Below are 23,512 nucleotides of genomic sequence, written 5' to 3' on the forward strand. Positions count from 1 at the left end.
TGTCTTTCCTGGCGAGGGTATGGGTTGTTAGCGTTTGTAGGAGTCTTAGCCGTACACTTGTAGTTCTTGTATGTGATCCCTATTGCCTTATGTTGTTTACTGCGTTTCACTTCTCGCATTATTTTCTTGATGTATTGCCCCCTTTGTTGATTATGCACTATTTTTCTTATTGGATGTTATGCTTTATATAATTCTCTTCCTTTACTTGGCTTTGTTACACTTGAGCTGAGGGTCTTCCGGAAACAGCCTCTCTACCTCCACGAGGTAGTGGTAAGGTCTGCGTACACTTTACCCTCCCCAGACCCCACCTAGTGGGATTTCACTGGGTATGTTGTTGTTGTTGGTACCTTCATCATCAGAGCCTTCTTTTTATTTTGAGGTTGTATTTTGGTCATCCTTATTTGATTAGACTAGACATAAATAAAGAGTCACAAGGAATCCAGTTCCTCTTAGCATCTAATGCAAATGAGTATGACTGCATGCTTTTGAGCTTCAGTAAGTCGCTTACATGCATTGATGTCTTTCTTGTGCCAGGAATATCTTGATCACTTTGTGAGGAAAGCATCATACACTTCTCCAAAAAAAAATTTAATGGACGTAATCCGGTGAAGGGAAAAATATAATTAGACAAGCGTGGCTGAAGATATGGAAAATGAGCGTTTTGGCAAAGATGCAATCATAAGTCCATAAAACTAGGAAAAGATATAACCAAAATGAGGAATGCCCTGTTTATGTTTTCTTATTCAAGTCTATTTTCTAATTGTGTTATGCCTGCCTGATAAGGAATTCTCTTTTTTCAGGCTATTCATAATATCAGTTTTCTATTTCCAATTGGTCATATGTGCCTGAAAAGTCACTTGGATGCCTGTTTTTGTGCTTGTTGATATTAGGGAATTAAGGAACCTATGCCATCTTCTTTGAGATTCTTTTGATCAATTACATGGCTTCTTATAATCCATAATCTTGGGAAGTTTCTGTAATTTGCCTTTAAAGTCATCTTAAACAATGACTGTCAAATACTAGTGCTAAATACTAAGAACCATGGCTTGAAAGTTGTTATCAATGAGTAACTTGCAATATAAATTGGATACTATTTTCATCAGCAAGAATAGCACCTTTCCTAGACCCCACTTGGGGGATTTCACTAGGTATGTTGTTCTTGTAAGAGTAGCACCTTGTAGTTATCTCAGAAGTGATGAAGTTGAATTTCTATAGGAATTCAGGATGATGATCCTTCTAACAAACAAGGCTCTGAACAGTAACTGACAAATTTAAAATCTGTTTCCTGTGCTCAAAGTGGTAAACACTGTTCGTTAAGCCATTCAAAATCTCCTTTATTTGTTGATTAGATACAGAAGTTAAAATAATTTAGTTAATGGATAATGGCTTGCAACTACAATTAAAACTTTTCTTTGTTGCATATAACCAATGTGTAGGATGGAACTGTCATACGCGGACAAAATGAAATATCTCATCCAACCCATGGATCCATGCAACCTATAGACAAGGTATCAAAGCAGTCTGTAATCTTAATGTGTAATGCTTTTTGTTTCTTTTATTATATTTTTCCCTTAAAATTTTCTGGAAACAGATACTACTTGCAAGGTTAATCGATATAATTTTATATTCCTAACATAAACTATAATCATGATAAATACCATCTTCTTAAACAGGAGCTGCTGTGATCCCTGCTGAAATGTGATATTTTTACCATACCTTGTTATCGTATTTTGTTCTCAGATTAGAAACCCGTAATTTATTTGGATAATCTATCTGGGATATACTTTCGATTCATTTGTTAGGTTCAATAACGAACATGGATAAGAATAATTTACTTTCCATTTGCATGTTGTAGATAATTTCAAAGCTTAAGTATGACATGGTCTTTTTAAGGAGACTTGTTTACTTGGGTTAACATACTCTTGAATGATTAAGCCTCATATCTGTGAGACTGCAAAATAACTTGTATAATACCATCTTGTTCTATAGGAGAAAGAGATTGGTATATGAGATGCTTATGTTATAGAGTATTTTGGATATGCTTTGTACATATGGGCACTTGGGTGTTCTGTATAAAAGGGCCTTGTATAATAGTTCAGGATGTTAAATTTGATCTAACCGAGTGATTTCAAAGGGTTAAGTTGATGGATTGGCACTTTGGATCGGAGAGATTACTGAGTACCCTGCATATATGTACTAGAGACTGGTGGAGTGACGGTAAATTTCACGAAATAGTCCAAAGCATGGTCATGGCCCTTACCTTTGCTAGCAATTTCTTGAGTTGGTCTTTTTTGGGTCACTGATGTAAATCTTTTTGATGGTTGCCAGCACACCCTCATTGCTGAGGAATACAACTTTACTTTATCAAAAAAAAATAGATATTTCAGTTTTACACGTCTGTTGAATAGTCTGATCTGTGCAACAACACAGTATAGAAAGTTGGGAGATGCAATATAAATCTAGAGTACTTGCTTTCATTTTTTGCTAGTGTGCAGTAGGTTGGTCTTGCCCAACTTAACCAGTTCACTTTTTGAACCTTGTCGGACAGGATGCCTCTTCAGCCCCAGCACTTCCTTCTAGAATAAAACGGATATTCTACATGTCCAGTGAAGGAAGCAACTTATTGCATGAGGTAAATAGGCTTGTTGTTCTTATCAATGAATAGAAAGATGAGACTTGAGCTCTGCATGCCTGTATAATAACATGTTTTTTAAAAGATAAGCACTTTCTGATAGGTCGTTAAAGCTAAACCCTCACTTCAAAATGTTGTTGCCAGACGAGGTAGAAGAAATATATTTATCAATCAGTTGTCTCCAATGATTGTCCTTCATCTAAATTTGGATGTTACAAAGAATATCTGCCATGTGAGTTTTGGATTGTGAAAGTTCATTCCACATTCCTACTTGTTAAAACTTAAAAGCTTTATGCAACCAAAGAAATTGTTGACAAGATTGTCTCTAAGGGATTACATGTTAATTTTATGCATATTTTCTCCTATAATAAAAGTAGCTAATCTTGCACCTGTGAGATGGTTAAAGCTGCTGAGCCTCAGGGCATTGGTCTAGTGGTTAAAGCGCAATGCATGATGTGGGGGTTGTATGTACTTCACAAGTTTGAACTCTATCACTAATCACATGCATAAGTTTGGTAATTTAAGTGGAGAAGGGTGGCCCATTACCCACCGAGCTTTGAACTGTGCAACTAACTCTCAGGGATTTTTTGGTTATAAAAAAGGTTGTTGAATCCCTTTTACCGTTTTTGAATTTGCTTCTTGTATTGGGAACAAGAATTTCTACTGGCGTTCCTAATATCACTGTAAAAGGAAATGTTTTGTATTAGTTTAAAAGGTCAAAATTGAATGCAATAAAACTATGAAGTTCTTAAAGATTAATTGTAATTACAATTTGATCCACCATAGAATACAATAACTAAGGTAAAAATATTGATCAATATTTCATGTTGGATTTTGATGCTTTAAAAATAGTATAAATAGATTAATGAAAGCTCATTTTAGCTCTATAGTTGATGTTCTGACTGCTGATATTTCCTGGTTCTTTGCCTTTTGTACAGGTCTTCCCCACTGTAAATCCCACTGTCTTGGAACAGTTGAGAAGTGTTGACTGTATCGTATTTGGCATGGGATCCCTTTTTACTTCCATCTGCCCTTCTCTGGTAGAGTAGCGTGCAACTTAAGTTCTTCCACATTAGTTCACAGACATGAAATGCTTTGGGTGGTGCTGGGTGCATTATTACAACTCAGGATTTGTTGTGTCTCATTTGATTTCGATATTTATACTGTTCATCCCCCATTGTTAAAGCATGTGCAAGTATCTAGTTTTGTTGAGTCGATCCTTCTTGTGAGACAAACTAAAACAAGTAGGTTGAAGATATACCTAATATTGACAAACTAATTTGTTTTCTTTTAATTGAGTTCATCTTCTCAAGCATGGCATTGTCATTACTCATCACTATTATGTTATCATTCTTCTTCTCATTTTTTTTTGAAAAGAACGAAAATAAGTACTCAGTGATTTTGCTGCTCCATTTGAAGGTTTTACTTGGAGTGGGGGAAACCATCTCTTCACAGTCTTGTCCCAAGGTAATTTAGGTGATGCAAATAATAACTGTATTGCTGCTTTCTCAGACAAACTGTATTGTCTGTGTCAATGATTTCCTCGTCTCATTGATGTTTTTCTCATGTCAATGGTATTAATTTCTTCTTCTCCTTCCCCAACAATTCTTCTTCTTAATCCCAGGTACTTCTGTTGAATGGTACTCATGATCGAGAAACTAGTCGCCTTAGTGCTTCTTGCTTTGTGACTGCCATTACCGATGCCTTAAATCGAACTTATGGAGATCCTCATAATTGTCTTAAAAATCCTGTAAGTAGCTAAGCATTTATGCGTTTCTTCTCAAATTGACTAATTGTTATGGATTTTCATTTGTCCACTGTGGGATTACACTGGGTATGTTATGGATTTTCATTTAATTGGGGTTTTCACTCTCAGTCCTTATGTGTAGAACATGCATCTTGTCAGTTGAATATTTTTCTAATCATTGCCTAGATGTAACTTAAGGAAAGTGATGAGAAATTATGGACTACTCAATAGGTTCCCGAATGTGGTTGTACGATCCTGAATCCGACCCAAAAATTACTGAATAAAGCACACCCTAGTGGCCTAGTTAACAGTCTCAATGTGTGGATGGATCCTTTGATAGCAATGCCAATTGTTCATTCGCAAGCACTTCCACATCAGCAATTTTCCAACTTATTTTGGCATTGGAACTTGGAACTCCTAGTTTGACATCATAGGTCATGATACTCTGCTAGCTTTGTCAATTGTTCATTACTAAACTATAGCTCATGACAGATGCTTCAGTTAAATTTCATGGGAGCTCATATGATTTGCCATCCCATTTCTCTGATTACATGATCCATACATTGAACCTCATGGAATTATGAGTTCCTTCCCCAATAGATCAGTACTCATGCTGAAGCATTTATTATATGTGGTTTGCGTTGGTATTTTGGTTCCAATCTTCTATAGTATCGTGTTCACTCCATCTCATATTGGGCATCCTGGATAGGCTGGCATAAGTATGAGAGTGAGAGTCAAAATTTTATTTTACTTAAATAGAAGTGTGTCTGAAAGTGGAGAGGAAGTTAACTTGATGAAGAATTTGAACTCTCTACATACATAAGTGTTTTCCTACTGCATCTCATAAGTTAATTTTCGAGTCCTATGGTTCTGTAGAGTCGATGAAAAATGCTACTCCCTTTATCCCAATTGAATATACCAGATGCCGTTACGGTTCTTAAGATGAGAATTGAAAAAATCTGTTGTTTAGTATTAACGGGTGGAAAATCTTGGGGCACAGTTGCTTTTTGAATTGTGAAGAATAGAAAGAGAGATATAACAAAGAGGAAAAGTTGCCCAAGATACCCCTCACATTACATATTAGGCTTTAAAGTTCATCTTGAGAGTATAAATTATTTCATGGACAAACAATGAAAAGTGGGTATTCCATAATATGTTGCAATTTGATCAAAATCATTTGGCTCTCATCACTGTAATTTTAATTTGTTTTTAGTTCATTGAGCAACTAGCTGAATGTAACACACAACAGTAGATTTCACATACTTGCACAAACATACACTTGAATCTCGTCATGAAAATTAAATTTTTTGTTTCTTATGAAGTTATGATGGAATTTTTCTTTTCAGCCAAACAAATATGTCAACACCCTTTTGGTGCCGAAAAACGGCCAAATACTTGTGGATATAGAAAGCCTGGCTTCTCAAGGAATTTTCAATGTGGTATGTTCATGTTTCATGGTTATTAGAAATGCTTCTTGGTAAATCAATAATGTACTTGATCAGTTTCTATTGGTCATGAGATTTCTCGTTTTAATTTCAAAAACCTAGTGCTCATTTGAAATTTGCAAAGTCGGTCTCATAAATGCCGCTAGATATACTACATGTGATTGCTTTGTTGGTGATCCTCTTCAATTAAGTTGACAAATGGAGTTCTTGTAGGTCACGGTGGATTCCTTTCATGATTCAAAATTGGGTGTGCTTTTTGATCCCAAATCACTGATTCAAGCACTTTCCAATCTTTTGACGGATGAACGAGCCTGAATGCCACTGTGCTCGTTAAACCTTAATTTATCAGAAATTTCAGAGCTTGTGGCACAGTAGTGTTCTGAAGTTTCTCCCTTTTGCACAACTTGCAACGGTATGAAGTTTGCTAATAGGGAGTGCAGTAATCTTGTTTTGTTCATACATCTATCGATTTTCATAATATTTTTAGTGCTGCTATTGCAGGGTCTGAAGAGAAATAGGCTGTTTGTGAGAACTTGTAGATCGATAAACAATTCAAAGACCTCTGCATTGATTTCAACTCCATGAAGTCCGAAGGATGAGGGTAAGGCTTCCATAGTTTCACGTTGGCAGTGGCTTAGATCTTATTCAGCTCTTACTGGGAAAGAATATCATTGTTCACAATTGAGCTGAAACACATCTGATGTTTCGTATTTGGACAGAGGTACAGATCAATGAAATTTTTGCCAACCACAGTTTGTTTGTTTGGAATTGAAGCGTAATTGCTGTTGTACATAATGGGATTTTCTTTATATCAAGGGCCTTATTTTATAGGAATATTAAATGTTCACTCTTTAGAGCAGGGTGTTGAATATTTTCCGTTCCCGTTAAGGGACAAACTGCTGTGATGCCTTTCCTCCTATTTTTTTGTTTATTCCGCCAAAAGAGAAGCTTTTGTGATTTGCAAACAGGACAACATAGTGATCAAGTACTCGATCTACTGCTGTATCAGAGTCCAATAGTTCCAAAATTATGGTAATAAAACTTATTAGAAAGTTACAAATGAAAGGTTCATTCATTTGAGGACATCAAACTGCGTGCACAATCCATCTTTGGCCTTATTATTATTATCATAAAATCAGTCTTATCATATGTAACTTGCCGTGCTTTCCAAGGGATTCAATCATCAATTGAAAATGATAACATTTGAGTTACCTTAATTTATATCCACAATGCTAGTACTATAAATACCATAGTTACTCTAAACATTTCATCCACAACATTCAAACAGAGACATACATTAGAATCAACAAAAAATTCAAGTGGCGAAAAATGGCTTTGATAATCAATTGGAAATCTGCTTTTTTAGCTCTACTTGTGTTAGCAATGTTGGCTAATGAAGCCACATCTCGTGACTTGAACGAAGCCTCGATGGTCCAGAAACACGAGATTTGGATGACTCGCTTTGGGCGAGTGTACAAAGATGATGCAGAGAAGGCAAAAAGGTTCAACATATTCAAGGACAATGTTGATTACATTGAGTAAATCAACAAGGCTGGAATTAGGCCTTATAAGTTGAGCATCAATGGATTTGCAGATTTGACAAATGAGGAATTCAGAGCCACTCACAACGGGTACAAAGCGTTTTCTCATCAAAAGTCATCAAAAACCATATCTTTCAGGTATGAAAATGTGACTGCTCCAGCTACCATGGATTGGAGAAAGAAAGGTGCTGTTACTGGAGTTAAGGATCAAGGGCAATGTGGTAAGTATTCAAACTAGGTCCTGTTAATAATATCCTCAGTTTTTCAGCGAAAAAAGAATCTTATTAGCTTAAGCTGATATGTAGGATGTTGCTGGGCATTTGCTGCTGTTGCTGCTACTGAAGGGATCAACGAGATCAAAACTGGTAAGTTGATCTCTTTGTCTGAGCAAGAACTCGTGGACTGCGACACAAGTTCAGATATGGGATGTGAGGGAGGTCTTATGGATGATGCTTTTAAGTTCATCATCAAGAATCACGGGCTTACTACTGAATCTAATTATCCGTACGAGGGAACTGATGGCACTTGCAAAACTGGAAAGAAATCCAATGACGCTGCTAAGATTACTGGTTATGAAGATGTCCCAGCCAACAGTGAATCTGCTTTGTTGAATGCTGTTGCTAACCAACCTGTATCAGTTGCCATTGATGCTAGTGGATCAGATTTCCAATTCTACTCTAGTGGTGTTTTCACTGGAGAATGTGGAACTGAATTAGATCACGGTGTTACAGCAGTTGGATATGGAAAAACTAGTGACGGGACAAAGTACTGGTTAGTCAAGAACTCGTGGGGGACTAGCTGGGGTGAGAACGGTTACATTAGAATGCAAAGAGGCATTGATGCTGAGGAAGGACTATGTGGAATTGCTATGCAGGCTTCTTATCCAACTGCATAATTAAATAGCTGAGAAGCTTGATGGGAAGTTGCTATTGATTTGTCTTTAAACACTATTGTTATTCACCATGTTCATAGTCTACTGTGTATATGTTACAAACTCGTTGTATGTAAATTCCAAGTGTTAAACAAAAGTTTGTAAGTGAAAAAATTCCAGCATTCAGTAATGAAGTCAGGCATATCTTCTTGCATATCTTTTGTCACTACTTGACCCAAAATAAGCAACTTTGTCTAGATACAAAAACTAACTAGCAGTAAGTAAAGTTGGAGAAGATTAGAGGAGAGGGACACTTAGTTTTTGATTGATTTTTTTCAACTCGCTTGCCTCCAAATGACAAGTAAAGCTAGGTATCGGACTAATGACGTATACAATACCTATATTCTTGATGTAGAGTGTGTGTGTAACTCATGACAAAAGAGACTTCTACACTCGTAGGCTCTAGTTCAGTGAATTTCAGTATTAATAAATGATCCAAATATGACATGTTCTCGGAACTAGATTCGCTCATTCTTGTTTTTCCAGCAATTAACCTATTCCATAGTAATTTGGTCATTAGCCTATACCGCACACTACTCGGAGCCTTCATTAGGTCTGTTAAAATTCATGAAATGATGTACATAGAAGATTCAATCCTGCATTTGCTAGTTGGAAGATTGAACTACTACTCATCACAGACACAACCAAAAAAATGTCCAATCCAAATATTAAGCAAATGGGGATTCTAGTTTTCAGATTTGTCCAAATTTCACGGAGAACCTGCACAAACTGTACCTTGAATATCTGTCATGAAAATCAAGATTTAGTTTCTGGTGCGAAAAATGTGGCCAAATACCCGTGGATATAGAAAGCCCATCTTCACAAGGAATTTTCAATGTGGTATGTTACGTTCCTGTTTCAGGGTTATTAGAAATGCTTCTCAGTAAATGAATAATGTACTTGATCAGTTTTTATTGGTCATGGGATTGCTCGTTTTAATTTCAAAAACCAAGTGCTCAATTGAAATTTTCAGAGTCGGTCTCATAAATGTTGTTAGATCCACTACATGTGATTGCTTTGCTGGTGATCCTCTTTAATTTAGGTGACAAATTGAGTTCTTGTAGGTCATTGTGGATACTGGATTCTATCCATGATCCAAAAGTAGGTGTGCTTTTTGATCCCAAATCATTGATTCAAGCACTTTCCAGTCTGTTGACTGACACATGAGCCTACATGCTACTGTGATTCGTTACATCTTAATTTATCACAAATTTCAGAGCTTGTGGCACAGTAGTGTTCTGAAGTTTCTCTCATTTTGCACAATTTACAAAGGTAGGAAGTTTCTCTAATAAGTAGGGTAATCTTATTTTTTTCATACATCTATTGTCTGTCTTTCAAATGATTTGCCACGCCTTCTGCAGCAATTGCAGTGAACTTGCAAACTGAACTCTTTAGTAATTCATTGTTGCACAGCAAGGAAAGAACGAAAACTAGAACTAGCCTGATGCTGTACATGAAAATCCTTTCCCGTTGAGCAAGGGGTAAACTGATGTGATGCCCTCTCTTGGATTTTTTATCAAAATAAGTCATTATTTAAATCAATTTATCAAAATAATTTATTTTTTTGAAATTTTACAAAACTAGAATAAACGTAGTTGATAGTAACATTTTTGATGTTATTTTATTTTTAAAAATTAATGGCCCAAAACTAACAAAACTGACGGTGTTAAATGAATATTCGTTACCTCCAGTAACGCTTTAACCTTAATATCTAACCAACGCCCACATCCATTATCTGTCCCCTCCCTCAAACAAATTTCTCAGCCCACAAAACTCCGCCCCCAATCCTCGCCGGTAATTTGTGGATGAAGAGAAGATGTTTAAGAACATAAAACGGGGAGAAAATGAATGGGTCAAATCGTGGATGCACGGTAAGTCCTATACTTCAAAATCAATTTTGGGGATTTCTTGTTTTGCTTCAATATTGTCCAAAACGAGTTTCACCACAAATAGCTGTCATTAATCTTACAAAAAGCTTGGAACGAACCTTTTTTTGTGTGTGTTTAATTTGTGGTATGTTCTTTTCTTATAAAATAGTAGAAGAAATGCTTGGATTTTAGAATTTCTCTCTTCTTGTATTTATTTCGCTTTATTATATAGCATACTGCTAAATAGATTCAGTCAAGCAATTATGATTCTTGTATGCTATGTTTTTATTTAGTCGAGGATTATGTCGTTTTTGTATGTTGTCGGCAAGCAACTCTGATTATATCATTTTTAGTAAGAGGATTCATATTGTTATTGTATGTCGTCGGCCTATAATTCAGTCAAGCAACTCTGATAAGATTTTTCATGAACTCACCAACATTGAGTATCTAATGGAAAATAAATTAAAAAAACCTTGTTAATGATGAAAAAGAAGCCAAAAGAAACATTACCAGATTGTACCACTAGTTTGGCAATATACCTTCTTGGGAGGGCACCATCTTCAATTCTTAGATAATTTTACAACAATTTTTAATTTAACAGAACTTCTTAGACTAATCACAATGTCCATTGATGCAAAGAGAAACAAGGGAAAAAAAAGTTTAAAAGGAAAATGGAAGGAAAGACTATAACTATGAGGTTGGCCTACAACCTCTACTAGCTAGCTATTCACTCATATGATATCAGGTATAACATATCAACCAATAAATATCGAGCTCCATACATATCGCCACAAATATCAAGAGATCCAAGTCTTTTGTCACTTGAAAATGTCTTTGGTAGTTATCGGCCTCAACATTTTAAGAATGCCCCAAACTTTACCTCATCGCCTATAACAATGTCCATTGAGATTTCTGATGCCAATATTAATTTAGAGGACTCCAACACTGTGATAGAAGGTAATGAGTTGGATGAATCCAACGATGAAGTGAATAGTAATAATTCCGAGAATGCAAGTTGAGGTGGTGAACCATCGGTGAAAATAAAGCGTACAATTTTTCCTAAGCTTTGTGGGATTGGCATTTTAACAACTTTACATTATTTATCTTTTGTGTTTAAGGCTTGAGAAATTGAAGTTCAGGTAACCTTCTTGTGAGGTCAGAGTCATATTTGTGACAATGAGTGTTGATTTAGCATAAACTATATCTGTATATATTGAATTGTATATTTTGAGTTGTATATCTTGAGTTGTTTATCTGATCCATGTAGATTTTACTTGCAACATGTACATTTGTACATTACAAATATTAATATAATCTTTCTTTATAGTAGAGGTTATACACTAGACAACAAATTGATATTTTATATTTTAAGATATGCAAAGTAAAAAGTGGTTTTTGATGAATAGTTCTATGACTCATAGCTTGACCATGATTGTTGTTGATATCACATTATAATAGTTGTTCTTGTAAATATGTTTGCCTTCCATGTAGCTTCAGTTGTTAATAGTCTAAAATTCCTATTTGCAGATTGAATATGAGTAAGAATCTCCATTGAAAAACATGACCATTTTGATCAAAAGATTGGCATTGAAGGATGTCATTGCTAGAAGCTTTCTGGCTTTTTTTGGAATGCTGTAAGCTTCCAAGTTTCTGGACATGTATCTTGAAGAACTGGAGTTGTCTTGAAGAAATCTTGAAGAACAGAGGTTATCTTGAATGCCTTATTCAAGAAATCTCTTGGAACAGATACTCTTCAATGTAGAGTTGGATCGATATTATGAAGCTCGCAAATTCTTCTCATGCTTGTGACTTGTGAGAATGTTTCGCTACTTTCATTAACATAAGTGAATCCCGAATTTAGAGTATGAACAGTGCCTTATAAGTTGAAATGACAAAGAAAATAGTCATGTTGAAATTACATTAGCTAATTGAAAGGAAATGGCATGTATCTAAAGAACGTTACTGTGAGGAATGTTTTGGCAGTAAAACGTGCCTCAGAGTAACGAATTATAAAACGTTACTATGAGGAACATTTTGGCTGTAAAACGTACCTCACAGTAACGAATTATAAAACGTTACTATGAGGAACATTTTGGCTGTAAAACGTACCTCACAGTAACGAATTATAAAACGTTACTATGAGGAACATTTTGGCTGTAAAACGTACCTCACAGTAACGAATTATAAAACGTTACTGACAGTAACGTTTTATGTCTGTTAACTCCTCCATCAAGCTTTTGTCTTTTTGCCATTGATTTTTTTTGAATAAAATATAACCTAAAACGTTACTGAGAAACTCGTTTGTTCTAGTTTCGTAAAACTTAAAAAAACGTATTATTTTGGTGAATTGATTTGAATAATGACTTATTTTGATCAAAAATTCGCCCTCTCTTAGTCTCTTTTATATTCCTCTTTTTTTTTTTGGTTTCCCACCTGGTGATCAGTATCCATTTTGAGGCCCAATTAATTCGGAATCCAAACCCGACATCTTTACCTAATTGCTCTGAATTTCTTACCATAATTGGGTTTTCCTATTCTTTAAAAAAAAACATAAAGTCTCCATATTTGGCTAGTCCTTCTCTGGTAAGAAAATGTCTATCACTATAAATAGAGCATCGCTCCTTCTAACTTAGTAGCACTCACAATGTAATCCGAGGAGCTTTGAGAATTTTGTGTAGGGGGAGAAACGGTGTGACACAAGTGTTATGTTAACACTTGTGTGAACCTCTTTTTATTTCGAGTAAATTGTGTGAGGTTACTTCTCTCGATATTGTGTACTCTCATATTTATATAGTGAATTGCTCATCTCCTCTTGTGGAGGTAGGTCAGTTGATTGAACCACGTTAAATCTTTGTCTTTTGGTAAATTTTATGTTTGTCTTCTTACTCATGGTCTATTCAGGTTTGCTTTGCTAGATTACGCATGACGACTAATTATTTCGGTCCTAACATCCACAACAACCTTAGGTGTTTTTTGTTTGTTCCTTTTCCTCATCACATTTAAGCCAAAAGAGAAACGTTTGTGATTTGCAATGAGGACAGAATAGTGATCAGGTTCTCCATTCCTAAATCAGAAAATTTTGCCATGTGCCAATATAGGAGCTTAGTTAGTGCTAATAGTTCCAAAATTATGGTAACAAAAATTATTAGATAGTTGCAAACGAAAGACTAATTGCAAGATAATCAAATGAAAACATCAAACTACGTGCACAATCCATCTTTATAACTTGCCGTGCTTTCTAGGGGATTCAATCATCAATTGAAAATGATAACATTTGAGTTACCTTAATTTATAACCACAATGTTAGTACTATAAATACCATAGTTACTCTAAGCATTTCATCCACAACATTCAAACAGAGTAATATATTAGAATCAACAAAAAACATTTAAGTGGTGAAAATGGCTTTGACAATCAATTGTAAATCTGCTTTTTTAGCTCTACTTGTGTTGGGAATGTGGGCTAATGAAGCCACATCCCGTGACTTGAATGAAGCCTCGATGGTCCAGAAACACGAGAAGTGGATGGCTCACTTTGGGCGTGTGTACAGAGATGATACAGAGAAGGCAAAAAGGTTCAACATATTCAAGGACAATTTTGATTACATTGAGTCAATCAACAAGGCTGGAATGAGGCCTTATAAGTTGAGAATCAACGGATTTGCAGATTTGACAAATGAGGAATTTAGAGCCACTCATAACGGATACAAAATGTCTTCTCCTCATATGTCATCAAAAACAACATTTTTCAGGTATGAAAATGTGACTGCTCCAGCTACCATGGATTGGAGAAAGAAAGGTGCTGTTACTGGAGTTAAGGATCAAGGGCAATGTGGTAAGTATTCAAATTAATTAAGTCCTGTTAATAATATCCTCGTTTTGTTTAACAAAAGAAGAATCTTATTAGCTTAACTTGATAATATTGTAGGATGTTGCTGGGCATTTTCCGCTGTTGCTGCTACTGAAGGGATCAATGAGATCAAAACAGGCAAGTTGATCTCCTTGTCTGAGCAAGAACTTGTGGACTGCGACACAAGTTCAGATATGGGATGTGAAGGAGGTCTTATGGATGATGCTTTTAAGTTCATCATCAAGAACCACGGGCTTACTACTGAATCTAATTATCCATACGAGGGAACGGATGGCACTTGCAAAACTGGAAAGGAATCCAATGACGCTGCTAAGATTACTGGTTATGAAGATGTCCCAGCCAACAGTGAATCTGCTCTGTTGAATGCTGTTGCCAACCAACCTGTATCAGTTGCCATTGATGCTAGTGGATCAGATTTTCAATTCTATTCTAGTGGTGTTTTCACTGGAGAATGTGGAACAGAGTTAGATCATGGTGTTACTGCCGTTGGATATGGAATAACTAGTGACGGGACAAAGTATTGGTTAATCAAGAACTCGTGGGGGACTAGCTGGGGCGAGAACGGTTACATTAGAATGCAAAGAGGCGTTGTTCCTGAGGAAGGTCTTTGCGGTATCGCTATGCAAGCTTCTTATCCAACTGCTTAATTAAATAGCTGAAAAGCTTGATAGAAAGTTGCTATCGATTCGTCTTTAAACACTACTGTAAATTCGTAATTCACCTTGTTCATACGTTGTGTGGTGTGTATACTGTGTATATGTTACAAACTCGTTGTATGTAAATTCGAAGTGTTAAACAAAAGTTTGTATATTAAAAAGTTTAAGCATTCAGCAATGAAGATGCAACTAGTACTCGATCATCACACAAAGACGTACAAGTAGTAATATAATTATACGAATGATTTTCTGTTCGTACAATAAGACTGGAAGAGACTTTACTATGCAAGAACTCTTCCAGACTAACTTATTACAATAAGCTTTTTTTTTTTTAGTTATTACAATTAACTTAATATTAAAATTGGCCTTATAATAGTATAGTGACTGATCAAGCATCAACGTGTAGCGTATAAATTCAGATACGTGTATATATTAATTGTCCCAAGCCGTATGCTGAATCTTAAGAAAAACATATTACAATAACTAGAACTAATTCGAAATAATAGAAAAAATCAACGGAATGCAGAGGGATTTAATTCTTCAGGAAGACTAGAACAATTGACGGACGAGAGCTGACTATACTAATATACCTAAGAAAGATTGATAATTCAACCAGCTATCACTAATCCTCCGCATGTCTAGTAAGAAATTTGGTTGATGCTTTTTTAGACTAGTCTTTCACTCAATGGGTGGTCCGTGAAAAGAATACTAGTTGAGTGATCATTTGAGATATTATTTTTGATATATTTATAGTAAAACATCAACATGCATATAATATGATCTTCTTTTTTTTTTCAAAAAAAAGAGGTAAAAAAAGGGAAATGGAAAATGGAGAGAAATTAAGGTGGGAAATCGAAATTTCGTTACGTGGGAGTAAGATTCCTCAACATGCATATATATGATCGTTACTATTTACTGATCAAAATTTGTTAAAAGTTAAATATGAACACCAGTTGTAATCAATTAGAATATAGTAGAGGTGTCAAAATTGAGCTCAATTATAGGTAACCCGTCTAATCGGTCCATAATTTTAAAGGTTGGGCTCAAGATAATTTGAGTTGAGTTCAATCTAATCGCATTCAACTCCTAACCCATTTTAAGAGAATCTTCAATTGATGCCAATTTAATCTTCAATTTCAATTTATTTGCATTGAAATAATGTATGTTCCCATATTAAAGGTGTGAATTACTATCTATTTCATATATTTTAAGATTTATCTATCCATTTGTAACTTCTTTTTAAAAAAAATTCTTCAATTGAAATTCAAATTGTAGTTATAAAACTTAAATAACAATATATTATAATTATTGAGATTAAGCGGATCAAGACCCAACCCATTTTTAAGCCCATTTTAGCTTAAAGGAAACTTGGACGGGTTAGAACTCAACCCAATTTCTATTTCAACCTATTTTAATATTCCAATTTCAACCCAACCCATTTATTTGATACCCTACCGTATTCCATTATGGAAGTTTAAATGCATCTTCTCTTCTTTTTTTTCTCCCTTTAAACACCAATCGGAATTTTGTCGTTTATCTACTTTGGTAAAGAAAAGAAAAAAAACACGGAGAAAAAATAATCTCATTTTCCACTGGCTTAATAGGCGGAGGGAATTTGAGGAGACTCCATTTCCGCATAATTTACAAACACCACAAAAGTAAACTTTTTTATTTGTTATTTTTTCTACTTTATTTACTTGCTTAATATTTTCTAATTTGATGTTCTTTTTATTTATTATTTTTGATAAATTAAGAACTTTTTTTTTATTATGCCCTCAATATATTAACATAGAGTTAATATCTTTATAAAATATAAGTGAGTAAATATATTTGGGATTCAATCAATTAATAAAAATAAAAAGGTAAATTCATTATACTAATCAATATTTTCTTAATAGATATGTCAAATCTAAATTTTAAAAAGACGAAGAAAGTATAATCATTGATATTCAATAATATTGACCGGACTAATTCATATTTGAGGCTGTATATATGTTCTTTAATAAAGGAATTTCTTCATTTATGTTGTTCAAACTCAAAAGCTTTAATTAATATTTTCATTTATTTGATTGGTAAAAAGTAGAAATTACTTTTTTTCGTTCATTTTACATGGTATATTTTCTATTAATTGATGTTTAATATTAAACCTTCAAAAATGATTTGATGAATAAGTAGTTAATGCTAAGAGTAAAACATGAAAATTTTTTATCTTTTCTTTATATAGTAAAAGTGATAAATAAAAACAAAAAAATTATTGGAATATAATGGATAAATAAAACTAAACGGACCGAGTACTATATTATATTCGTGGTAATTAAGTATGTAAGACGCAAGCGGTGAAGACTTCTCCGTTGACTTGACATGGACGAAAGGAACGACTGGCGCTGGGAGAATGCAACAACGTAACGTTGATTGAGTTAAAGAAATTTTATTTGGCGTGAGACACAAAGTGAGAGCAGGATCCACGGTATGAAATTTGGTGAATGTGAATCCACTCTACTATTTTTCTTGCAGAAATTTGTTTTGATATTAGTGGCTATGAGATTCGATATAAGCACCTTTGTGTGCTCTGCTATCGTATTAAAGTGTGTAATCAGTTCTTGCCGGCAGGCTTCTTTCTAGGACAAACTTTCTTATCAAAAAAATAATTCCTTTAAGAGATTTCCCCCGTTACGGAAGGAAACACTCTGTTGATTGCTTTGATGATCGTGACTTCTTATCTAAAAATTTAAATCGTTAGAAAGTACACTTTTTATTATTAATTATACTCTCAACAATACATACAAGTAAATTTTCTGTATAAAAAGTTTCATATTTTGCTCTATAGTGCTAGAAGGCACTCCTGGTCAATAGTTATTTTTCTTGTTTCAATCCAAATTTCTTTTTCTCTTTTGCCCTAAACAGGTTTAAGATAAATATTAGTATTCAATATTTGTATTTGCATATATAATAATTGATAACATTAATGAAAAATACATATTTAGATTAACAAAAAATTATTTATCTCTTTTGATATATAAATACTCTGTAAAATTAATAACAAGTCAAAAATAATAAGTCAAAAAACACTACAAATTAAACACATCATGTGACATTATTATGATATGGTAAGTATTCTATCATTCTTAATCATAGATCTCGAATTCAAGTCCTGGGCAAAGAGTAGCCTTTTTATGAGCCGTTTTACTCCTAATATAATGTGGAACTTTCTAACTAGTGCAAATTTGAAGTTAGTTGGGCACAAATATGCATATGTATACCAGATGAGTAAACCAAAAAAATAGAGTATTTTAACTTTTGTGCTGCAACCATGATCTTAAAATTCTGAATCCGTCTGTCACTCACTCAACAAATAATACTCAAGTGAGGCTTTATGTTAAAGAAAATGAATAATTCAAAATTCTAGACAAATTTTTTTCACCAACAAAATTATAACTAGATATAGGTTTATTTTGTAAATTGTGTATCCTCTTTTAGGAGCGGTACTGTTGGACCATTATATTATGCCAAGATTATAAGATCCAAATTGTTGCTAAACACATCTACACAGTACATATTGTGTAATTAACTAGTTTAGTTTCTATATAGATACTTATATTGAAATTTCCTAGACAAGCAAAGACTAGTGCAGTGCAATCCAGAAGTCAATACTAACCTGGAAAAATAAAATAAAAAAAAGAATACATACTTGAACATCAAATTTCCATCAATAAATCTAAAAAACCAATCAATCAAGACTACTTTTCCAAAACTCTTGGGGTCCAGTTGTTGACTAAAAAGTAGGTTAATTTCAACCGTTAACCTACGATAGAATTTCTCATCTACGCCACTATATAAACGCCTTGCTACTGAAGACATAAAATGCAAGCTTCTTACAACAATATTCTTTTGATCTAACACCTATAATTTTCCCCTCTACACTAACCATGGCTATGAAAATTGATTTGATGAGTATTTTAATTACACTATTCTTTGTAATTAGCATGTTTAACTCTCAAACAACAGCTCGCAGCCAGCCAAAACTATCCGTGTCTGAGAGACACGAACAGTGGATGTCACGTCATGGACGCGTTTACAAGGACGAAGTAGAAAAAGGAGAACGATTCATGATTTTCAAAGAAAACATGAAATTCATTGAGTCGATCAATAAGGCAGGGAATCTGTCTTACAAGTTAGGGGTCAATGAATTTGCAGATATTACTTCAGAAGAGTTTTTGGCTAAATTTACTGGATTAAACGTACCTTCATATCTTTCACCTTCTCCAATGTCATCAACGGAATTTAAGATTAATGATCTTAGTGATGATGACATGCCGTCTAACTTGGACTGGAGAGAGTCTGGGGCTGTCACTCAAGTGAAGAATCAAGGTCGATGTGGTAAGACACAATATATATATATAACACTTTAATTAATTGGGCTCATGAAATATTATTCACGATAAATTTTGATATTAATTAGGTATTTTTGTATGTTAGGTTGTTGCTGGGCGTTTTCTGCGGTTGGATCACTAGAAGGAGCCTACAAAATTGCAACAGGCAACTTGGTGGAATTCTCTGAACAAGAACTTCTCGATTGCACCACCACCAACAATTATGGCTGCAATGGAGGTTTCATGACGAATGCATTCGATTTCATCATAGAAAATGGTGGAATTTCAATTGAATCAGATTATGAATACCAAGGTCAACAATACTCATGCAGAAGCCAAGAGAAAACAGCAGCAGTGCAAATAAGTAGTTATCAAGTCGTGCCTGCAGATGAAACATCACTATTACAAGCCGTAACTAAACAACCAGTGTCAATTGGAATTGCTGCTAGCCAAGAATTACAATTTTACGCCGGAGGAACTTATCAGGGAAGCTGTGCCGATCAAATTAACCATGCTGTTACGGCGATAGGATATGGAACTGATGAGCAAGGTCAGAAATATTGGTTGTTGAAGAATTCATGGGGAACAACTTGGGGTGAGAATGGATTTATGAAAATTATAAGAGATTCTGGGAATCCTGGAGGTCTTTGTGATATCGCCAAGATGTCTTCTTATCCAAACATAGCATAGATAAGCAAGCATTCTATATGTTTTAATTTCTTATATATATGTTAAGTTGTTGTATTAAGAATTGAAAAAAATATTGATTGTATACATGCAAAAGTTTTTTGCATGTAGTATTTGTGTCTTTGTATCCATTGGAACTTTATGAAGTTATTAAAAAGTGTATTGATTAATATTATATCATGAAGCAAAAAGAGTAATTTTGTGTTTTAATTTCATATCCACTTATTACTTAATACTATACGACTTACTAAGTCTCCAAAAAAAAATGATATATTTCTACGTTTAGTACAAAATATTCATTTTACTCTTAATGAAATAATTTACACTCACACAAACATCTATGACTTGTTTTAGACCAGAAGTTTCAAAAGTATTTCTTTTTTAAATTTTTTGTGTCAAATCAAATTAAGTCATACAAATTGAGACGAAGGAGTATGTATTTTAATTTTTAGTTGAAGCTAGACGCTTGGAATTTTATGTAAATATATATTAGGAGTACCTCAGCTATATATTTTCACTAATCAAATATCCATGAGCTTTAATTTGGTGAACAGATGCCTACATAATTGCCACAAAAAGCCCCTAAAATTTAAAAAGAATCTCCAGGATTCCACCCAAAATGTCAACATGTGATGTGAATACAAATTTTACAATTTCTGCACCAAGCTCACAAGTTCAGAATAAATTCCCTTCAAAGCTATATATATCAAATGAAACTCTTTAACGTTTTCCTCTATCGCCCTCAAAAGGTGGTTAAATCAAAGTGTAGGGATCAAGAAGTTTCTTTACGAATTAGCACGCTCCTTCTTCCTACATCGGGGAGCTTGAAGAAGTATTGTCTTTCATTTTTCTTAACTATCTATCTAATATTTGAAACTCATTAATCTGATTAATTTAAACTGTATGTTATATAAGGTTCATCTAAGAATAAAGTGTTCTACATCAATCTTTTTTATTCTTAAAACTAGGGAATTTGACCGCGCGAAGTTATTTCTTGAAAAAAATTCAATAAATTTATGCTACAATATTTTAGTTAAAATTAATTTGAGAGATAAAAGATGCAGAACTATGATAAATTTATTAAATATCAAACCAATAAAAATATGTTTATAATATCATAATAATAATAATAAAAAATTAGGGATAGTTGGGTGAAAAAATATGAACTTGTTAGCTAGATCAAATTTGTATTCGTAAAAAATTAATTTTAAAAAAATAAAATAATTTCTAATAATGTAGCTTTAAACTAAATAATACATTTATTATATATGTGCTCAATGTAGATTTTCATAAAATTTTATTATAAAACTGTGATTACGAATAGAATATAAAATTTCAAAAAATACATGACAATAAGATATTTCATATTCTTTATAGTTCACTTTCTCCACAGTTCTAATCACAAATAAATAAATAAATAAAACATCTCCACAACAGAACAAAATCGACTTAAATTCATAGCAAAGAATCATTCAAAAGTTTTTTCCCTTCATATTTTTTAGGTACAAAGAAAATAAATTTTAAAAATTTATCAAATATAAAAATAATTGTCCTTCATTCCTTCAATAGTCGTTTTCCTTATATATGATTTACACAAAAAAGTAAAATAAAATAAAAAACAAATAATACAATATAAAATTATCTAAACCTCTATTTCATTTTCACATGAAATAATTTTGTAGAGATTTTTTTTTGGCAATCAAACTTCACCCAATATGTAAAGACGTATCAATTACAATTCTTTATGATAGCCATCAAACGTTCTATAGATAATAATTACTACAACAAATGTCAATTCAACTTAACAATAATCTCACAAATAAAATAATTCAAGTACAATAAATACACATATTAATCAACCTGAACGACAAAAGAAAAACACAATAATAAATAATGAAACTAAAAAAGAAGAAGGAAAACATCATAATTTTTTTACTCGCTAAGCTTAATTCAAGCAAAAAAAAAAAAAAGGCTTCAAATATAGTTCAAAAGCATAACCATTCATTATGAAATCAATGAAAATAAAAAGTAGAAAAGAAATCAAGTATAAATAATAATAATTGAAACTATAATTTTCAGTATTTTCAACTGAAAAGGAATTAAATATACACTAAAAAAATCAAATTCATTAATCATAGAGTAAATAGGACTGAAGAGGCAAATAAATACATAAATCAACAGAGAATAAATTCCCTTCAAAGCTATATATATCAAATGAAACTCTTTAACGTTTTCCTCTATCGCCCTCAAAAGGTGGTTAAATCAAAGTGTAGGGATCAACAAGTTTCTTTACAAATTAACACGTTCCTTCTTCCTATATCGGGGAGCTTGAAGAAGTATTGGAACTCATTAATCCGATTAATTTAAACTCTGTTATATAAGGTTTGTTTAAGAATAAAGTGTTCTACATCAAACTTTTTTATTCTTAATATTCGAACCAAGATATTTCGTTAAATATGGATAGAAATCATCCATCCCACTACGTCTTCTAGTAGAATCTTTATTATCAATATCATAATAATAAAGTATTTTGTATTTGTGTGTATTAAATTCTTTTTGAGGTTGTTAACCTTATAATGATATAGTATATATTTTATTTGTGGTTGTTAATATCATAAGATATTTTGCTTTTGCGTACACCCTGAGTGGTATCACTTTAATCAACTCTAGAAAAAGAGGAGCAGAAAAATTGAAATTAGTAGACTATAAAATAGACCAACTGAAATGTCATCAAATTCGAAAGACTAAACAATGACTTTGTGGACATGGGTAGATTTGGAACTTCTTTACGCGCTAAACGAAAGTTAATTAACTACCTTATTCTTTCATGTTTAAATTTATGTGGTATATTTATAGTTTCTAAATTTTGAGTGTGAATTGAATTATTTTTAAAATAAATTTAAAATTCAAAACTAAGTAAACTCACTGTTAATAAATATAACTAACAACTTAAAATATTTATAAAAAAGAATTGATCAAAGAAAAAATTAGTTGACTTCCAAAATTTTAATATTGACACATAAATTAGAATTAGGGGACTAATTCCAAATTGATACTTTCTCTAATTTCTAGAAAAAGTAACGGATACGGGGTTCTTCAATAAAAAAAAAAAATTGAACCAAAATTACGTAAAATTGTGTGGGAAAAAAGCTGTTTGGATATGTGGCATCACAAGAGGGAGGACACGTGGTATCGTGGGGGGGGGGGGGGGGAGATTTTTGGGAAAGGTAATTAAGGAGGTATGCTAGAACCAAAGAGTACCGAGTCTAAAAACGGGTGATGGATGGAAACTCAATTTAATAGGCCCAACAATTTACATAAATATAATGTCAAATCATAACAATAATAATAATAATAAAACTCTAATAATGAAATATATAAGATATATAAAGTGCTACATGATGTTATTATTTCTATTAGTAATGTATTCCAATGAACCTACTTAATTAAACCGGTACAAGTCAAGTTGGCATAATGAATTAGCAATCCCTCTACATTTTTCTAAGGTACTTTTTTATTTTGCAAAGTCAAGTTGGCTATTAAAAATGAGTTTAAATTTAATACATTAAAGGGGTTGTCTGGTAGCTAGATAAGGTCAAAGTTAGGGGTGTACAAAATCAAACCGAAAACCGAACCAAACCGTAAATCGAGTCAACCTGGAAAAAAAACCCGACTAGTGGTTTGGTTTGACTTGGTTTGGTTTTGAAAATACAAACCCAACTATATTTGGGTTGGTTTGGTTTTAACTAAAAAAAACCAACCCGA

At 33.3% G+C, this 23,512-nt stretch overlaps 4 protein-coding genes, 1 long non-coding RNA gene and 1 pseudogene across 7 annotated transcripts in view; all 6 read left to right on the forward strand.

The window, feature by feature from the left end:
• LOC102596390 (uncharacterized protein YNL011C) overlaps window positions 1-23,512 on the forward strand; it is a 35,254-nt gene that overhangs the window by 7,405 nt on the left and 4,337 nt on the right. For 2 of the 3 annotated variants that reach the window (XM_006362365.2, XM_015302970.1), the window contains exons 7-11: window positions 1,437-1,508; window positions 2,549-2,632; window positions 3,571-3,672; window positions 4,052-4,099; window positions 4,257-4,382. In XM_006362365.2, the coding sequence (XP_006362427.1) occupies window positions 1,437-1,508; window positions 2,549-2,632; window positions 3,571-3,672; window positions 4,052-4,099; window positions 4,257-4,382 (432 nt within the window). Of the gene's footprint in view, window positions 1-1,436; window positions 1,509-2,548; window positions 2,633-3,570; window positions 3,673-4,051; window positions 4,100-4,256; window positions 4,383-5,725; window positions 5,819-6,037; window positions 6,237-6,325; window positions 6,654-23,512 lie in introns of those variants that run through there. The other variant, XM_015302969.1, reaches the window with a different exon arrangement.
• LOC102596067 (senescence-specific cysteine protease SAG39-like) lies at window positions 6,757-8,410 on the forward strand (annotated as a pseudogene).
• Window positions 9,999-12,033, forward strand: LOC107057888 (uncharacterized). Its single transcript, XR_001471615.1, has 2 exons — window positions 9,999-10,167; window positions 11,692-12,033. It is a non-coding gene; the product is annotated as an uncharacterized lncRNA (long non-coding RNA).
• On the forward strand, window positions 13,214-14,761 carry LOC102595727 (senescence-specific cysteine protease SAG39-like). The gene is made up of 2 exons (XM_006362364.2): window positions 13,214-13,998; window positions 14,092-14,761. The coding sequence occupies exons 1-2, from the start codon at window positions 13,566-13,568 to the stop codon at window positions 14,679-14,681; spliced, it is 1,023 nt and encodes a 340-aa protein (XP_006362426.1). The 5' UTR covers window positions 13,214-13,565; the 3' UTR covers window positions 14,682-14,761.
• The window catches only part of LOC102597048 (zingipain-2-like), a 21,285-nt gene continuing 16,339 nt past the window's right edge, over window positions 18,567-23,512 (forward strand). The window contains exon 1 of the mRNA XM_006362367.2: window positions 18,567-18,595. The gene's annotated coding sequence lies outside the window, so the exon portion shown is untranslated. The remainder of the gene's footprint in view (window positions 18,596-23,512) is intronic.
• RCR3 (fruit bromelain-like) lies at window positions 18,617-19,750 on the forward strand. The gene is made up of 2 exons (NM_001288677.1): window positions 18,617-19,067; window positions 19,167-19,750. The coding sequence occupies exons 1-2, from the start codon at window positions 18,617-18,619 to the stop codon at window positions 19,748-19,750; spliced, it is 1,035 nt and encodes a 344-aa protein (NP_001275606.1).

Source organism: Solanum tuberosum, unplaced genomic scaffold (assembly GCF_000226075.1).
Source record: "Solanum tuberosum cultivar DM 1-3 516 R44 unplaced genomic scaffold, SolTub_3.0 scf00386, whole genome shotgun sequence".
Classification (NCBI taxonomy): Eukaryota; Viridiplantae; Streptophyta; class Magnoliopsida; order Solanales; family Solanaceae; genus Solanum; species Solanum tuberosum.

Bases quoted from the DNA above. Each gene is read 5' to 3' on its own strand.
- LOC102595727 (XM_006362364.2), top strand. From the start codon at position 13,566: ATGGCTTTGACAATCAATTGTAAATCTGCTTTTTTAGCTCTACTTGTG. The intron at 13,999-14,091 runs GTAAGTATTCAA...ATAATATTGTAG, and splicing joins TAAGGATCAAGGGCAATGTG to GATGTTGCTGGGCATTTTCC.
- RCR3 (NM_001288677.1), top strand. From the start codon at position 18,617: ATGGCTATGAAAATTGATTTGATGAGTATTTTAATTACACTATTCTTT. The intron at 19,068-19,166 runs GTAAGACACAAT...TTTGTATGTTAG, and splicing joins GAAGAATCAAGGTCGATGTG to GTTGTTGCTGGGCGTTTTCT.